This window comes from Symsagittifera roscoffensis, chromosome 1 (genome assembly GCF_963678635.1).
Source record: "Symsagittifera roscoffensis chromosome 1, txSymRosc1.1, whole genome shotgun sequence".
In the NCBI taxonomy this organism is placed as follows: domain Eukaryota; kingdom Metazoa; phylum Xenacoelomorpha; order Acoela; family Convolutidae; genus Symsagittifera; species Symsagittifera roscoffensis.
This window is the reverse complement of record NC_087062.1, coordinates 10,510,693-10,527,562: the sequence shown is the minus strand read 5'-3', so window position 1 is coordinate 10,527,562 and position 16,870 is coordinate 10,510,693. Positions and strand designations below refer to the sequence as shown.

General features: G+C 38.3%; 2 protein-coding genes across 2 annotated transcripts in view; both read right to left on the bottom strand.

The window, feature by feature from the left end:
* Positions 1-93: 93 nt before the first annotated feature.
* Positions 94-4,479, bottom strand: LOC134854423 (uncharacterized). Its single transcript, XM_063870668.1, has 3 exons — positions 4,181-4,479; positions 3,105-3,423; positions 94-948 (listed from the first exon to the last, which is right to left on the bottom strand). The coding sequence occupies exons 1-3, from the start codon at positions 4,402-4,404 to the stop codon at positions 124-126; spliced, it is 1,368 nt and encodes a 455-aa protein (XP_063726738.1). The 5' UTR covers positions 4,405-4,479; the 3' UTR covers positions 94-123.
* A 341-nt stretch (positions 4,480-4,820) lies between these two features.
* Positions 4,821-16,870, bottom strand: part of LOC134857222 (asparaginyl-tRNA synthetase-like) — a 50,067-nt gene continuing 38,017 nt past the window's right edge. The window contains exons 5-8 of the mRNA XM_063873596.1: positions 15,178-15,333; positions 5,917-6,031; positions 5,333-5,758; positions 4,821-5,131 (exon numbers count right to left, since the gene is read on the bottom strand). Of these exons, the coding sequence (XP_063729666.1) occupies positions 4,949-5,131; positions 5,333-5,758; positions 5,917-6,031; positions 15,178-15,333 (880 nt within the window). The 3' untranslated portion in view covers positions 4,821-4,948. The remainder of the gene's footprint in view (positions 5,132-5,332; positions 5,759-5,916; positions 6,032-15,177; positions 15,334-16,870) is intronic.

Here is a 16,870-nt window from a genome sequence, read left to right as displayed (position 1 = left end):
AGTTATTCTTGCTTGGTTATTTTTTTTTTCATGTTATTATTATATTATTTTATTACCATTATTTTTGCAAGTCAGGTATAAAATATAGATAGACCTTAGTAAATTATCATTTTTTGGGACAAATTATAGAAGCTTTAGGTACGCTTTAACAATATCGTGTTTCAGAAACTGTTGCATGTGTCTCGTTTTCAATGAAATTGTCAAATCCAAATCCCCTTCCTTTCTAGCTGGTTTTACTATGCAGTATTTCTCAAACATGCGTGAACAAGTTGTAAACTTTTCCGGTCTACCTTGGCCCAAATCAGTATCCGGATACCAATCGAAATATCTATTCCAGTTGGTAAATCGCATTGTAGTTGGATGATAAAAACTTGTAAACTGAGTAAACTCATTTCTGGCTATTTTATCAATACTTGACTGTATGTATTGTTCGTCCATTTTCAGAAGTTCACTTCTCATTAGGCAAGCAATTTCAAACGAGGTCAACTTAGTCGCTTCTTCTTTTGAAAGGTCGATGACCGCTAGGAGGATGAAGTTTCCGAGAACTTCGCGACGCACTGGTGGATCTCGTCTAAAGCGAGAATTAACTGATAGTTGGAACGGGAAAACATTTTCTGAATTTTTTTCTTTGTCCTCTATTGCAGTTTCTGCGAACGCTTTGTAAATCAAACTAACCAAGCAATCATTTGTCGAAGGTGAAACTTTAATGCTACCTTTGAAACCATCCTCTAAGCCTCCAGCATAGACATCTCGTTTTATTCTTTTCAAGCTGTCATAGTCGACTTCAAAGTTCAGAATAAGTGGCGGCTCATTTAGGAGGTCATCTCTCATAGCCTCTCCTAGTTCTTTCAACTCTTCCATAGATTTTATCACTCTGATTTCAGGGTGGTCAAAAATTGGTTCGTTGCCAGAAGGACGGATGTGTTTTAGGCGACTCCCTCGAAATATCTATAAGAAAAAAGCTACACACATTTTAGTTTTAATTGCGCAGAACCAAGTACTTGGATAAAACGTCAGGCAAGCCGCTTAAGGGCTTAAAGTATAGTGTTTCCAAAGAAAAAGACAATTTACAGACAAAAGTACATACGAGATGAACCACATTTACGGACAACCGCCGTTTTGACCCTGACCTTAAGTATACTTGCAATATGTTTTTTTTCAAGCTGGATTGATTAAGCTGCCTCGCCGTCAAGCAAGATGCATCGGTTATAGACTTTATTCCGACCACTCTCGAAGAATGGAAGGGAACCATATATTAGCGTCGGTTCTTTTATTTTTTCCAGCCAATTTTGTCTACCTACAGGAAAAGTTGTATAGAGTTAGATGTGGTATCATATTATAACCCCGTTGGTCAAGACAAACTGGTCATAAAAAATTCGATTTTAAGACTAAATTAGACAAAAACTGCTGCAACTTAATTTCTACTAAAATTTAACGTTATATGTTAACGCTACTTTCACTAAATTTACGACTCTTTGATGCTTTTTCATCTATTGCAATCGCAATTCTAAGAAATATAACAGGAAATTTAGAAAACAAAAACTAAAAAAAAAACATATTTCTTCATTGTTGTATTTCTTTTCTTGATTCAACTTGATCAGAACATTCTGTGTCGCTTAAACAACAACCAGCTATCAGTGTCTCAATTGTTCAAAGATTAGCGAACACCTTTACATCATACAATGGTAAAGTTGCACTTCACAGACACCATCCAACTTTTTTAAGCCCTTGAAATGACCCATTTTTTTAACGGATTTAACAAATTTCATACACACTGTGTTCAGTACAAAAATATGCTTTTGATTTAGTAGCGCACTATTACGACCAATTAATTGCTTTCACTCAACTTGCAATGTTTAGCGATCCAGAACCATTCGTCGTTTACGCTAACCGTTAATAGAAACTGGTAAACATTGCGCACGACTGAGCCCCAATTAGGCTATTTCCAACAGCTTTAACTTCGCAAAAAACAATCAATACATACATAGCCAACAGACCATTGTAAAGGAGTCAATGAACGCAATGAAACAGAAAAATCGACCTTTTTTTGGAAAAACTTCAACTTTCGAATTCCCAAGTATATGACCTTAAAGCTCTTGGTACAAAATATATGACCTTAAAGCTCTTGGAATATCAAAAACAATCGATCATCGACCCTTTTTGATTTAATTAACTCAAATTGAGAAACTGGATCAACAGGTAAGGCTGTTATTCTGCTGAGTAATATGAAAATTAAATTCCACTCTCGAAATTAGAAGTCGATCACGTCTACTGTGAACTTAACAATTTTGCTTATCGATAGTGGAGTTTCCCTTCCTATAACAAAGGAGAAGAAATGAACTTGAAAATAAATGAACTTGAAAATAAAAGTCAAACCGCGAAAAACAAAAAAAATCAACCTTGACTTTTCCCGAAAAAAAAAACAAAAATCATCACGACCTATATAAGAGTCTCCACTACGTTCACTACAATTCTTAATGAAAAATCTTTTAAATTTAGATTAAAAGCTTTGAGATGATACTAATTGATGGTGGATTATATTATAAGCACACACTGTAATAAAATTTGAAAACCAAAATGTGTAACAAAAAATGGGATACGATGAAATCGTTTACTTGTGTAAGCAATCTGATGTAAGAGTTCTCAGAAACCGCTTTTACTTCTCTGGTTGAAAATTGTTTCTTCCTTTGGTATTTTGTTTTACGAAACCCACTCATTGCTGATCAACCCTCAGTTCAAAACACCAGCCGTCGGTACCAATATATACTAATTTTAGGGACGATCCCCTGCCGAAAAAAAAACAGAAAAATTTCAAAAACATGCTCCAAATGACATTTTGTCCAAAAATTTGAATTCTCCGCAGGAAAATTTGCCAAATATGGTCACTGCACTTAGCAAAAACATGGACACGGCTTTTTCAATTCAATGAGTGGAAAACAGAGTGAGCAGTCTAGCAGAAAACAAATGAGCAGTCTAACAGTGAGTGCAGTTGCCTTTAGCATACTCAAGCAAAAACAGCAAACCATATGCATAGCCACTAAGTGAAGTTGAAGAAGTTATTTTTTCTAAACAAAAGGCTCTGAAAAATAAAAACAATACGTTACCTCTTGCTCCGAAAACTTGAATTTGCTTTCTCTGACTTGAGCGCAGAAATCAGCAATAATCAAATATGCTGAATTAATATCACACAAACAGTGATGAATTCCAAATGACAACATCATCCCGTCCCCACCCGACAATGGTTGCACAATGATTTTGAGCAGATATTCGTCCATTGGCTGGTCGTCATTAAAGTGTTTTGCACACAAGTCGTAGTTGAAATTAGAAGCCTCAAGGTCAGAAATAGAGACATGAGCCGACTCCAAGTAGACAATCTGAGCACCTTCATTGGTCAATTTGACAACTGATTCTGACAATTGGATCCTGTAAACAAGATTTTACCGCTTATTAGACCTTTAAATTGCCCGTCAAACGCAAATTTAGTTAAGAAAATTTTTAGTTCAGCGTTTGTAAACACAGATTTTTGTCTAAACCGTTTTTTCACGTCGATCTTTTTGCTCCGACCATTGAAAATGATTAGGAACTTTCTATTCGGGTGTATTTTAGCTACCTTTTTCTTGTTTTCCCACGCAAAATCAGGTACCACAAATAATCATCTGAGTGGGTAGAGTTATATATATTACAGCAGCCCTATCAGTCGCGATTCAAGTGAATTTTAAAAAGTTTTCCCATTGTCAAGAAAAAACTGTTTGAAATTTGTTTTTGTGTAAATTTGAGCAATCAAACGTCTAATTTTGAGCGAGTAAAGCAATTCAATAACGTGTAAATAATTTAGCCCTTCTTGTCAGTAAAAGGATTCAAAATATTTGAAAATTATTGTTCAAAAAAATCAAAGAACAATTAAAAAAAATTTATTTTTTATTTTTCTTGTTATTAACTGTTTGAAGATACCAATTGTCGATTTTGCTTAAATCACTTTCTTTGTACGCGTTTGTATTTTTCTCCTATCATAACACGCACAAAAAAAACACATTTGTAAAAAAAGATCATAGTTTTATGCTTGTGCTCGGAACATTCTGTGCTACTTGCACAGCAAACGACTTGCAGCGCAAACGGCTATCCTTATTGGATTGTCAATGAAAGCTTTAAGATGCCCAATCTAAAATAAGAGCTCGCTTACCTTCCAGAAAACTCTGGATATCTATTCAGCAGCTGAACCAATGCCCTCTCTATGGCTTGATCCTGCACTTTGTAACTGTAGAAGAAGCATAGTTGGAATCTGATTGGGGCCATGAGCATGTCCAGAGCGGACAGCTGGCTCTCTTTTCCAGATGAATCTTCATAATTCGAAGCTTTGACTACTTTTATTTTCACTGTTGCGTACTGGTGGCTTTCAGTCGTCATTCTTTCTCTTCAACTGGATTGATTTTGATTTGGTGATTAAAATAAGCGACCAAATGATCTTCAGCCAGCAAACAGTTTTATATACAGAACTAAAGATTGAGATAACTTGGACGAAATAGAAAAACAGTCGATGATGCTTACTAAGACCTACAAGGATCAAAAGAGCGATTTCTAATTCAGAAAAGATTGAATCTGAAAATCACCGAGAAAACATAGTTTTTCTCGGTGATTTTGAGATTCAATCTTTTCACCTTTTCAATCTTTTAGTCAACCTTTATTACACTCCGACAGATACATAGTTATCTGTCGGAGTGAAATAAAGGTTGACTAACGTGAAAAAACCATTGAGTAAAAAAATACGTCGCATTCGGATTGACTTCGATCTTAAAAACCCTACACTAAAGCAACCTCATCAATTTGTCGTTCATCAAAAAATGTATCCTCACAAAAACAAGGCAGAAACAAAATTTCATCAATTCACATGTGCATCAGTTTAATATCATCAAAAATATGAATGTCATGTATATTTAACACAGCATGTTATTCACATAGGACAGTGATAGATGTGTCTTGGGAAGGGAATCGTGTTTCTGATGTTGCTAGAGGCAGTCAGCCAGAGGAGGAATCTCTCAAATCCAATTCCATATCCCCCGTGAGGCACACTTCCGAACCGCCTCAGATCCAGGTACCAATCAAGGGCTGCCCTAGACGTCTCGTCCATCGATTCCTATAAACATATTAAGAAAACAGAACAATTGACTTCTAGCTCCAACACTTCCTTGATTTAGGTACTCTTAGCAAAGGTTTGCAAATCCTTGTTTAAAACTAAACTCGCTGGAAAACATTCATTAATTAATTTTACCGTAGTACAATTCTCTGCAGTGTAAAAATACACACTATTTCACACTATGCACACTGAAACACTAACTTTCATCCGCTGTTCTAATTTGTCCACCCGCTCTTCGCGTAAACTCCCTCCTGCCAGCTCACTGACTCGAGGAACTAACAGGTCAAAACTAGCACTAGTTTTTCCACCGCCTTCATTCTCCCGCACATAGAACGCCTTCTGCTGCTTCGGGTAGTTGAACACAAAAACTGGCAGTTTGAATTTATCAGTAAGAAACAACTCGTGTTCACGTAACAGATGACTTCTCATATTCAACTTTTCTTTCCCCTCTTGAGTTACAAAATCGTTATTGAGAATACCAATGGCTTCTGCAAAAGAAAGTCGGATAAACTCCGAGTCCACAACGTGTCGCCAATCTTTGGCAGTTGGTTTGCTGTCGTGGTCGGCTTTTTTCCAAAGAATTTTTATTTTGTCGTGGCTTTCACTCAGAAGATTGTCAATCGCGTGCTTAAAAATGCAAACCGAATTAGCAATTAGATTAAGATCCAATTCATAGATTTCTTTCTTGGACAAACAGTGATTAGATACATAAATGATCCTATAGAACTTCTCAACTTTTAAAATGGGATTCCGAGTGGCTTTGATTGAGTTATTTTGTGTTTTACCTTCACGCACTGTTCTGCATTATCCATGATAGAGTGTACACTGTCTACGTATCCCATCTCGGCTTCTAACATATAAAACTCAGAGAGGTGCCGAATGGTCCTCGAGTTCTCCGCCCTTAAACAATCGACTCGCACTTTTTTCTGTGGATTTATTGTACATGAAATTCGGCTTTTTTCCACTTCCCCCACGTGGTGATATATTACAATAGGTGGTAATTTGAAGTTAAATAGCTGGATCGCTTTTTGTTATACTTTGCACAGTTTTTATAATTTATTATAATTTATTTCAAAAGCCAAATTTTTTGGCTAAAGTGCAAAATTTGAGTTTTTGAGTAACATTTCATCTGGCAGAATACTGTATTTACAAAATCTATCTTAGCAGCGTGTACAAATGATTGAAAATGAAATGACTATATTATGCATTGTAGTTCTCAATTTTAATACATGCACTATAATTAAAATTACCACCTATTGTAATATTTCACCCCCCCCCCCCCCCCCCCCCCCACGTTTGTATTTCAGTCTAGAAAAAGTATTTCAGTAGTCTAGTAATAATTCAATGAAACTTCGAATCGTGATCAGATTAACTATAGTGAACGTAATTGTTGACCATGCTCTACATGGTAATGTCACGCATTTAGACATAATAACACAAAACAACTAAGAAAATACAAAGTTTGAAATGTGGTGGAGGGGAGGGGGAAAGAGGCGGCAATTCAACCAATAAGAGATTTAATCAATTACTCGGAAACCTTGCCTAGTTATTTATGTCACATTAGAGGGCACAATAAGCTTAAAACAAAACTGCATCAAAGCTCCCTGTTAATCGGAGGGGTCGAAACCATTGCTGCAGTTCCCCAGGGTCTGTAGAGGCAAAATGGAGCAGAAGGGGAACCACTCTTCATAGCTTCATTGTGCTGGTTTCGACGCCTCCTCTCTACGCCTTCAGTTAAATGTGGTTTGATGAACCTGTTCAAGGTGGCAAGAACCGAGTGGATCTCTTTGTCCGGTTTGAGCATTACAGAAGAGAACCAAGAAAAACTCCGGTTATATGGAAATATGAGATATGCTACAGATGTTTGGCAGATTCTTCGTGATTTCCCTTGAGCCCTCGATGGCACAAGAGGTAGGCTGTAACCGACAGTTGAAGTCGAGTTCGGTGGTGAGTGGTCATGTCTAACAATTTAGGTGACTACGGGTTTGTTATCGCTTAATCTGTGATTGTAGCTATTAAAATAGGTTGTGCCCGGATGGAAATTGAGCGCGCGTAGATCTGAAAATGTTCCGGTGGTGATGGCAGTATTTCATCAAGTAGCTTAAGCTTTTTCTTCAGAAATCGCTATACTTGTTATATGCAAGTTTTGAACCCGCTAGCATATTCATGCTTAGAGATGTTCTCCTGAAATTTGGTAAGCAAATTAATAAACTATTCTAATTCTAGTGTCTATGTACAAGGTATGTACATAAGATTAGGTGTTAAAACGTTTAAAGGAAGTAGTTGAATTAAGACGTTAAAAAGGACCACTGAACTTCCGTTCATATCGACCGATGGTCGTAACTAAACTGGTATTAATTAAAATACCGAAGGTCATTATAACAAACTAAAAACAAATCACAACATTTCCCACCGGGAAAAAAAATGAAACTGCAAAGTAACTATATAACTCTATACACACCCTTTTTCCCCCTCAGAAGATGGAAGAAATTTTTACAAACTGCGCCCAGAGGGTAAATATACAGCGGCAAAATAAAATCCACAAATTGAAAGAGAATGTAGCAATGTACAGGGTGTTTATACAGAATTACAATTTTTACAGAATACGGTAACTAACTAAATAAAACTAATCCACAACATGTACATTAACATGTACAATTGTATCTACAGGTAAAATTAAAAGTCCGGCGAAAATATAGATTATAAAATTGTTTTGATAAGTTTGGTTTGATATGACGATTATAAGAATTGTTCCTCGAACTCATCCAGTTTAGCTCTCACATCTGAATCTATAGTTGATGAGATCTCGCTGTAGTTATCCATCTCTAATGAAGAGTCTTTCGAGGTCGGGTCAGATAAATTGGTGGTCGAAGAATTTTCTAGAAGTTGGGTCTTCGTAGTTGATGCCGCAAGTTTGCCCGTCGGGAGGGAGTTTCTTGAAGACCATGTCAAAGTAGTTTCTGCGACTAAGATCTGTCTAGGGGGTGCCTCCGCTAATGGAGTCAGAAGATCCGAAGGGGAGTTGACAGAGAAAGTAGACAATTCCGGTGCCTGCGAGAATACACACGTTATCGCCCCTTGGTCATCTTTCTCTTGCACCACGTCGATAAATCGTCGATTTCCGTAAAACTGTGGGAGGCCCACATTTCTACGTGGTCTGGAGTTTCTGGTTTTTGGAGTCACGCTGGTGGTCTGTTCCGGAATACTGTCTATAATAATAGGGTTGTCCTGAGATCCTTCGCTAGTATTCGCGTGGTGTATGACTTCAATCTCCCGTGGGTCGTTGTTTGCTGACCCTTCTGAGCTCGAAGGTGGAGTTTCGGCATGACCTGTAATACTTAAGCCCTGATTAGTCTCGGAGTAGGGGTTTTGGGGTACGTTATTATTGGTCACATCGTCAAAGTAATCCTCGATTATCCCGTCCCACGAATCTAGGTTTAAGGAAGATGAACCTGAAGAAAGTTTAGGAGCGTCTTGAGTGGCAGAGCTCGCAGTCGGTGCGCTAGTCCCTGGACTGATAATCTCCGTTCTCGGGGTGCCTTGTCTCGAATGGACAGCTGATGATGTTCCAGTTTTCTTCGGTGGAGAGAGTTTCCTTTTCCCAGCTAAACTCGAATGAATATGAGTATTATGCCCAGTGGGTGTCTGATTAACTATTATCTTTTTGGGCCCCGGGAGTATTTTTCCTTTTATAGCTAGATCCGATTTACGTAAAACGTGGCCATTGTCGAGGGTAACAGTGTGCTCTGAAGAATCGATTATATCCTTCTTAACTAGATTAAAGTAAGGATCCCCATTTTTTCTGTTAGACGCCTTTCTATATAAATTACCTCCCGTTACTGCTTTTCTTTTTCCCCAGTGGATCTAACGTTCGGGTAGTGTCGTCCGTGTTTGTGCGAAGTCTGAATGTCCTAGATAATGGCAAGTTTTCTTCTGGGTCCCACGTGCTGTCCCTTTCCTCGTCCAGATAGCCATCCTCTGCCCCGTCGTGTAGTTCCCAGTTGGTCGCCCGCTCTTTTGACAAGATAGCCTTTCCTTTATCTAAATGTTCAATATTGGACATGAGATTTTTCCACCTAGTGTTCGCTACTCTATTAAAATGCTTTTCAAACGGGGTACAGCCGATCGCCGATTGCTTTGAGATTCTCAGATTCCAGATGATTTTCTCGATCGAATCGTTTAGAGATGGCTTGGGTATTTCGAATGACATTGCCAGTAATTTCGATTTAATTGTGTGCACAAGTTTTTCCACTAGCCCGTTGGATCTGTGGTCTCCGACCGTGCAGTAGATGATTTCTATATTAAATTTATCGCAGAAGTTTTTGAAATCGTGTGAAAGAAAGCATGACCCATGGTCGACTCTAATTTTTCTTGGGAAACCGTGAAGATGACAGTAATCGTTTAGGAATGAAATTACGTTTCTTGTAGAGGTGTTATTTACAATCTTGGCCGAAGGGAACTTAGTGTAGCGGTCGATACACAGTAAAATGTATTTGTTGTTACCCCAACTAGCGTCCAACGGTCCCGCAAAATCCAAATTGATTTCTTCGTTCGCGAATGCCAACGTCGGGAGTTTCGAAATATTATTGGTGCCTAGTATCACTTTAATGTTCTTACCAGCTTTTAAACATTGGGTACATGTTCTCCCGTGATGGTAGATTTCCCGATAAATATGTGGCCACCACAAATATTCTGCGAGGGATTTCATCCCGAACTGTCCTGGGTGAGTCTCGTGTAACATTGAATTAAAAGTTCCCCTGATGGTAGCTGGGACGACTAGTTTGTTGTCCAAAAAGAGTAGGTCATCCTTCACGTGTAGGTCTTTAGTATAGTTCTTCATGTAGGTCCCGTGTATGCCCATCGGTCGATTCCGCTTTATCGTCTCTATCAGGTCCCACAGCACCTTGTCTTCTCTCGTCATGATCTGAAGCAATTTCTTCGAACAGTGGTTCTCTGGGCGAATTGGGGAAATCGGTAAATTCAGATCGGCCTTATATCTTCTTAAGAGATCTGCGTGGTCTGGTGGAAGTTTGTCGTCTCTGAATTTGAGGGCAATATTATGTTCTTCGGGGATAATCAAAAGGGGTTCACTCACTTTGTCCATCGGGAGTTCTTGTTTTTTCTTGTTAGGTGGTATGAGGTGTCTGTTTCGAAGTAAAAAATGTAGAAGGACTTTGTCCGAAAAAGTAATACTTTTAAAATTAAATTTTGAATTATCGACTGGTTGGCAATTTGTAGTACAATTTTCTGTCCGAGAATGATTATTGTGGCAAATTTTTATCGACTGAGCGATACAAGATATGATAGCAGCAATAATCTTGAGATTGAGTAAAGCTAACGAGCTATTCAGCTGATTCTGACCAATCACGTCGCTTGAATTTTCTTTTCCCGATGGGATTGTATTAACTCGTGAATTAATATTTACAGCGACCGTTGGTCTATCTACAGAATTTACAGTAAGTAATTTAGAATCAATTTTAGTCGATAAAATGTTCTGAATTCTGTCGATTGAAGCGACTACAAATTCGTCGTCATAATGTGAAATTGGAAGGGCTTTGCCCGAAGGAAGTCTAGATAAGAGGTCAGTAAAGCCCATGTCCTTTCCTGGTAAATGTGAAATTTTAAAATTGAAAGGTAAAAGTCTGTTTACCCAGCGGGTCAATCGACTGTGCATCGTTTTATTGCCATGATTTGCCGAAAGTGCTGATAGTAGAGCTTTATGGTCAGTGACTATTTGGAATTCTGTTCCGTACAGGTAGTTTCTGAAATGTTCTGTAGCCCATACGACTCCCAGTAGCTCTAGTTCGTTGGTAGAATATTTCATTTCATGGTTGTTTAAAAATCTGGATGCAAATGCGATTGTTTTCCACTGGTCGTCCTGTAATTGTTCTAGGGTAGCCCCTAGTCCGCTATGTGAGGCGTCCGTTTTCAGTCTTGTTTTCTCTTTTATATCAAAGTGGCTGTTTTCTGCAAAATTTACAATTTCGGTTTTTTACTTCTCAAAAGCTATTGAATGGCTGGTATCCCATTTGTATAGCGATTTTTTGTTTAAAAGGGGTCGAAGAGGGGAGCTTAAAGTGGATAAATTAGGGACGAATTTTACATATTGGTTTATTGAGCCGAAAAATGAGCGAAGTTCAGAAATATTCTTCGGGGTTGGCAAATTTTTTATAGCGTCGGCTTTACCGACCAGCGGACGTACTCCATTGCCTGAGATCTTGAAGCCAAGCCATTCGATGTCAGATTTAAAAAATGCGCATTTCCCCCATTTCACTGCCATGTTGTTCTTATCTAGGATTGATAAAATTTTGTGCACTATTGCTTTGTGTTCTTCCAGCGATCCACGTGAGGCTACCAGGATGTCGTCTATGTAACAATTTGTAAACGGGATATTTTTCAACATTGAGTCCATGACCCGTTGGAAGTCATTGGGCATGTCTCCTAATCCGTAAAATCCCGTTAGAAACCGGTACGTTCCAGTCGTTTCGCCGCCTACTATGCTAAAATTGCACTGTTTACTGGTTTGATTGCAAAGTTGAAGTTGGCTATATGCGTTTTTCAGGTCTAAGTTACTAAACCACACTCGCCCGTTGGGTTTTTCTGAAATTTGTAGTGCCACGTTATCAATCAGTTCGTGTATATTCGGCATTTGATACTTATTTTTAAAAATTTGATCATTTAAAAGCTTGGAATCCAGTGCCAGTTTTATTGAAGAATCCTTTTTCCGAGTGATTACAATTGGGCTGATAAAGCAATCTTCGTCGCATTTCTCTAATTTTATTATGTGACCTTCTTTTTCCATTCTTTTTAATTCATCGTTCACTGCCGCGAGTAAATGGAACTGTACTCTTCTCCCTTTGGACTGTATTGGTTTAAAAGGTGTGTGAAAATGGGTTACCTTCCGATCGTTAGGTATTTTCCCCACTCTAGTGAATAAGTCCTTAAACTCGTTAAAAATGTTGTCTGATAAAGAAGGTAAGTTTTTGTACTCACTCTCAAGTGTGGGTTGACTGATCATGCAGATTGGTTGCGGGCATTTCCTCTGCGAAATTTCTATGCCCAGTTTGGGTAAATTGTCGTTCCCCAATATGTTACGCTCGTGTCCGCCGGTTATGAAGAATGGGGTTTCTTCGCTGATCCACCCATTGGATTGTGTTCTGACAATTATTTTTCCCAAGATATTGATCGTATCGTTGGTAAATCCGCAGTATAGGAGGTCTTTTATTCTTTTCTCCACTGGGTGTATCTTGAGGTTTGGGTATCTTAGTTTAATTTCATGAAGAACATTCTGTTTTAAAAAGCTTACAGGACTTGCTGAATCTACCGGTATGTTCATATTTACAATCATGTCCCAGCCAATGCCTAGGTTCAGAAGTTTCTTTGTTTCAAGACCATTATTGTCGTAGATAGTTCTGACACTCAACACCGAGAAGTCGTCATCGTCACTCTGTCCGTACTCATTCCACGCATTTATCACGTCGCACGATTCTTTTTCTTCCATCCATGAGTTTTCCGGAGGTGTGTATGTACAATTCTCAGTATTTACGAAATTATTTGATACATTATTTACAGTTGGTCTCTTATTGCGTGATTTACATAATTTGGCGAAGTGTCCCTTATAGTTGCAGTTTTTACATGTTATGTCCTTCGCTGGGCAAACATTTAAGTGCCCTTTCGTAAATGTATTTCCGCACTTCATGCATGAGTTACTCCTTTCGATGTTTAGGCTTGGTTCTTTTTTGATATGGTTGTGGTTGCTAAACGATTTAAAAGTTGTCCCGTTGGTCGATGATCGTGACATATTTGTCAGTTTCTGGTGATTAAAATATCCCTTTTCGTCGATTAGGGCTTGATTAAGTGCTTCCGACGGGCTTATGGTAGCTGAAAGTAGCTTCCTCTGGGTGTCTGTGTTCTTCATATTGCAAATGAAGATATCCCTTATCCACTCTGCCTCGTCGGATTCCTTGATGTTGCACGTGCTGGCTAGGTCCGTCAGCGCTCCCCAGAATTGTTCGTACGACTCACGATCTTTTTGTTTTCGATTTAGAAGTTTATATCTTTCGAACGTAGTATTGGGCGGTTTGTTAAATGCTGCGTCTAGTAGAGTCCAGAACTCGGAGAATGATATTGCTAAAATCTTGACTCTCGGGTTCTTTTGTGTAAAAACTCTTTTTCCTTCGCTCCCTAGGGCTAAAAATAAAATTGATCGCAGTTTCTTGTCCGCCTCCGTTCGTCTCATTCCATTAAATTTTCTTTTCTCTTCGTTGATCCGTTTCTCTTCTGCGGATTCGTACTGTTTCATTGTGCTTTTGTTCCTGCTCTCTCTGTTGGCTTTTTCCGCGTCCGACTCGCTGCCTGTCGCCTGTTCCAAAATTGGAATTTGCGTCTCCGGTATCTCTGGTCCATGTAGGCTCTCTATATCCAGATTTTCTTTCGCTATGATCGCTAATTGGAATTGGTCGCTCCATTGGGTCCAGGCATGCGGTGGCTCTAGGGTGTGATTAGGCCAAAAGGGGGGAATTCCACGCACGTTCGAATCATTTGACTGCGCCATAATAAACTATTCTAATTCTAGTGTCTATGTACAAGGTATGTACATAAGATTAGGTGTTAAAACGTTAAAAGGAAGTAGTTGAATTAAGACGTTAAAAAGGACCACTGAACTTCCGTTCATATCGACCGATGGTCGTAACTAAACTGGTATTAATTAAAATACCGAAGGTCATTATAACAAACTAAAAACAAATCACAACACAAATGTTCAATGGAGGGTTGGAACTGGGTTGAGGGTGAATCTTTTGGTGTTCTGATTGACTTTTTTTGTGATTGATGGTATGATGCAGTGATCCCACGGTATTCAGATTTCAAAATTCTCTGACTTTATTAGGTGAAATTCTCTGACTTAATAGCTTCGGATTCGTTTTTTAAACTAGATAGAACCTGCAAACTGTTTGAAAAAACGAAGTACAGGAAAGTTAGGTTGAATTTAGAAATCCAAAGTTGTCAACTTTTGTTTCTTATACTACATTTCCATATCGATCAAAGACTGCTTCTGCTTTCACTAATGATCAATTGCTCCGCGCTTTTTTTTGCAATGCTGTGAGTTCACTCAGTATTTTTCGTTTCTCAGCACGAACTGCTCCTTTTTTGGTTTGATTTTTCCTGTCTACCGCCAAGTCTTTTTCGTAGAGGTCTGCTACCCTTCACGGCATTCAGCATATGCTTATCGACTAAATAACGGAACGAAGTTTTTCCAGATTATCGACTTTTCCGAATGAAAACCCAGTAGTCGAAAATTCTGTTCAACCACAGTATGTTTTTTCATGCCACCTAAAAGAACGATTTCATTTATGGAGAATCCTCCTTCAACTCGTCCATTTCCATGCGAAAAAATCAAGATCAGTTTGAGTGGTTTCCGAAGCTCCGAATCGGCTTTAAATACGTTTTTGGAGAACTCATCTAATCTGTCAGGTTGAAATGAAAAAACTTTGGCTGCATCAGTGAACGCCGTATTCTGGAGCAAAGATGCGACCAATGATGGCCTGCTTTGTGTTCATGGCTGTTCTCCGCGACAATCGCAAAAAAATTGTCCGGAACCAATTCAATGATTAATCTCTACGAAAGCGCATCCAATTCGAGTCAGAAATATATTCGCTTTTTCTATTTATAGCACAGCTCCACGATTTACTCAGATGAGGTTTTTCTCGACATGCGTCGGAATCAAAAATCACTAGAAGATTGACAACTTACCTCAAGCTCTAAAAAACGAATATTCAGCAATCTCTCCCATATTGGTAATATCACAGTGTGAAGGGCTATTACTTCATTGTTAATGGGGTTGGGGATATAATGGGAAAGACCTATTCAATCAAAAAAAGTCCTACAAAATAATACCAACCCGTTTACTTTAACTTTGTGCAGATTTACGCCTTCCCAAATGCTTCATGATGTTTCTAGGTGGTATAATAGGACAAAAAGTATTATTTATTGATGCTTCAGTTACGGAGAAGCAAAAATGGAATACACGAATGAAAGACGTTAAGTACCTGAAAGCGGGTCCAAACGTGTACACATCTCTCAGTCCATTGACTAGGGACTCCAAATGAAGCTGCCCACTGACTGTTAGTTGCGTCGGCACCGAGAAGAAATGCTGTCTAGTTCTGGAGTGAGATTCTTTAGAGGAACTTTCATTGCAGGGATCACTGTCAAAAATTGGAAACCAGTTTTCACATTTGATTAAGCTTAAAAAATGATGAAAGTTCCTAATTAGTTCAGAACTCCCATTAGATCAGTTCCTAATTAAAAATTTGTCAAGCTTGAAAAGGCTAACTCATGGCCCATAACTACAGACACTCAATTCGCATTATTTTTGAAAATTTCAACATGGGCATTTATTGATCACTAAAACATTTTTCCAAGCTCGGTTCTTGATGTGCACTTGACTTTCTAAGTGATCTACTAGCGAAAAGTAAATCAGCAAAAAAGTGCATCAAGCATTTTGTATTTATTTTACTCTCCAAATATTGCAGTTTTTCATTTCGATTTTTTAAAACACAGACAACGCTAAACAATCAGCAACACTAACAACAAATTCAGCTTGAAATTTTCAGTTACAAATTTCTCAGGACCAAGAGGGCAGCCAGACTCGACCTGGGTTTTCAATAGGAGCTCCGATTTTGTTTGCAGTCACGAAATTTTTTCCTTCCCCATTTTTCCTTTCAGTATTTAGTTCGTTTAAATTTAGAGATACAAGCCAATTATAGAAAGATACCACTTCCAAGATATTTTTTTCTCTTTAGACCCCTTGGCTTTTTTCAACAACCCTCCACATTAGAAATTAAATTTTGAAAAAATTCTAGCGTAGCCTTAATGCAATGAAACTTTGCATGGTACACTAACTATTTGCAAACATATTTGTTTGTTATTCATGCTTTACATCACGCATTCAGCCATCAAAAAATGAAAAACAATTATAAAAAAAACAAAAAATTTGGTAAACTTACAACATTCAAATCGATTTGAAACATGGTGGGATGAAGGAAAAGAATCCTTTTTAGAGCCAAAACTTCAGCAGAATAGAGGGAATGGCGTGGTTGTTCAACCACAGCGACTGTAACGCAACCAAGAAAGACTGGCAAGTGTTGTTCGGAGGGGGGTTTATGGCACTTGTGTTCATACTGCTCGTGGAGTTCATTGGTCGCAGTATGAAAAACAAGATGAGGGGCGATTCCTCAATAAGTAGCACAGACAATAAGGTCAGTCAGTTTCAATATTTCCAGGACAACTTGAAAACAGTAAAAGCTCTAACTTTTTTTATTTTAAATTGGGACATTTTATTGGACGCTATTTTGACCAAAAGGATAGAGGAAAATACAGAGGCCTCCATAACAAACTCAGAGTGACTATATATAGATTCGCTTTGTTGCTGTAAACATTCTCAACAGAATACCAATGTTAACGCAGAGCTGAAGCTGAGCTTCGCATCACTTGCGATACAATGCAAGCATAGCATTGCAAGCTAGTGAATAGAGATAAATTAAATTCCGGAGAAGCAGCCGAGAAACACAACCACCAGCATTAAATAAACGTTTGGTATCCTTGAGCGATCAATCGCTAAGCGGACAATACTTGGAAAGAAGCGCATTGAGCAGACTACAAAATTTTCCATAAAAAATTATCAAAACATTTTTGAGCACTTAAGTATAACTTGAAACCTTTACTTCACAACTGTCCTGCATT

Coding starts and splice junctions, on each gene's coding strand:
- LOC134854423 (XM_063870668.1), bottom strand. CDS start 4,404: ATGACGACTGAAAGCCACCAGTACGCAACAGTGAAAATAAAAGTAGTC. Junction 3,424..4,180: donor TATCCAGAGTTTTCTGGAAG/GTAAGCGAGCTC, acceptor TCTTGTTTACAG/GATCCAATTGTCAGAATCAG. Junction 949..3,104: donor TCAAGTTTTCGGAGCAAGAG/GTAACGTATTGT, acceptor TTTTTCTTATAG/ATATTTCGAGGGAGTCGCCT.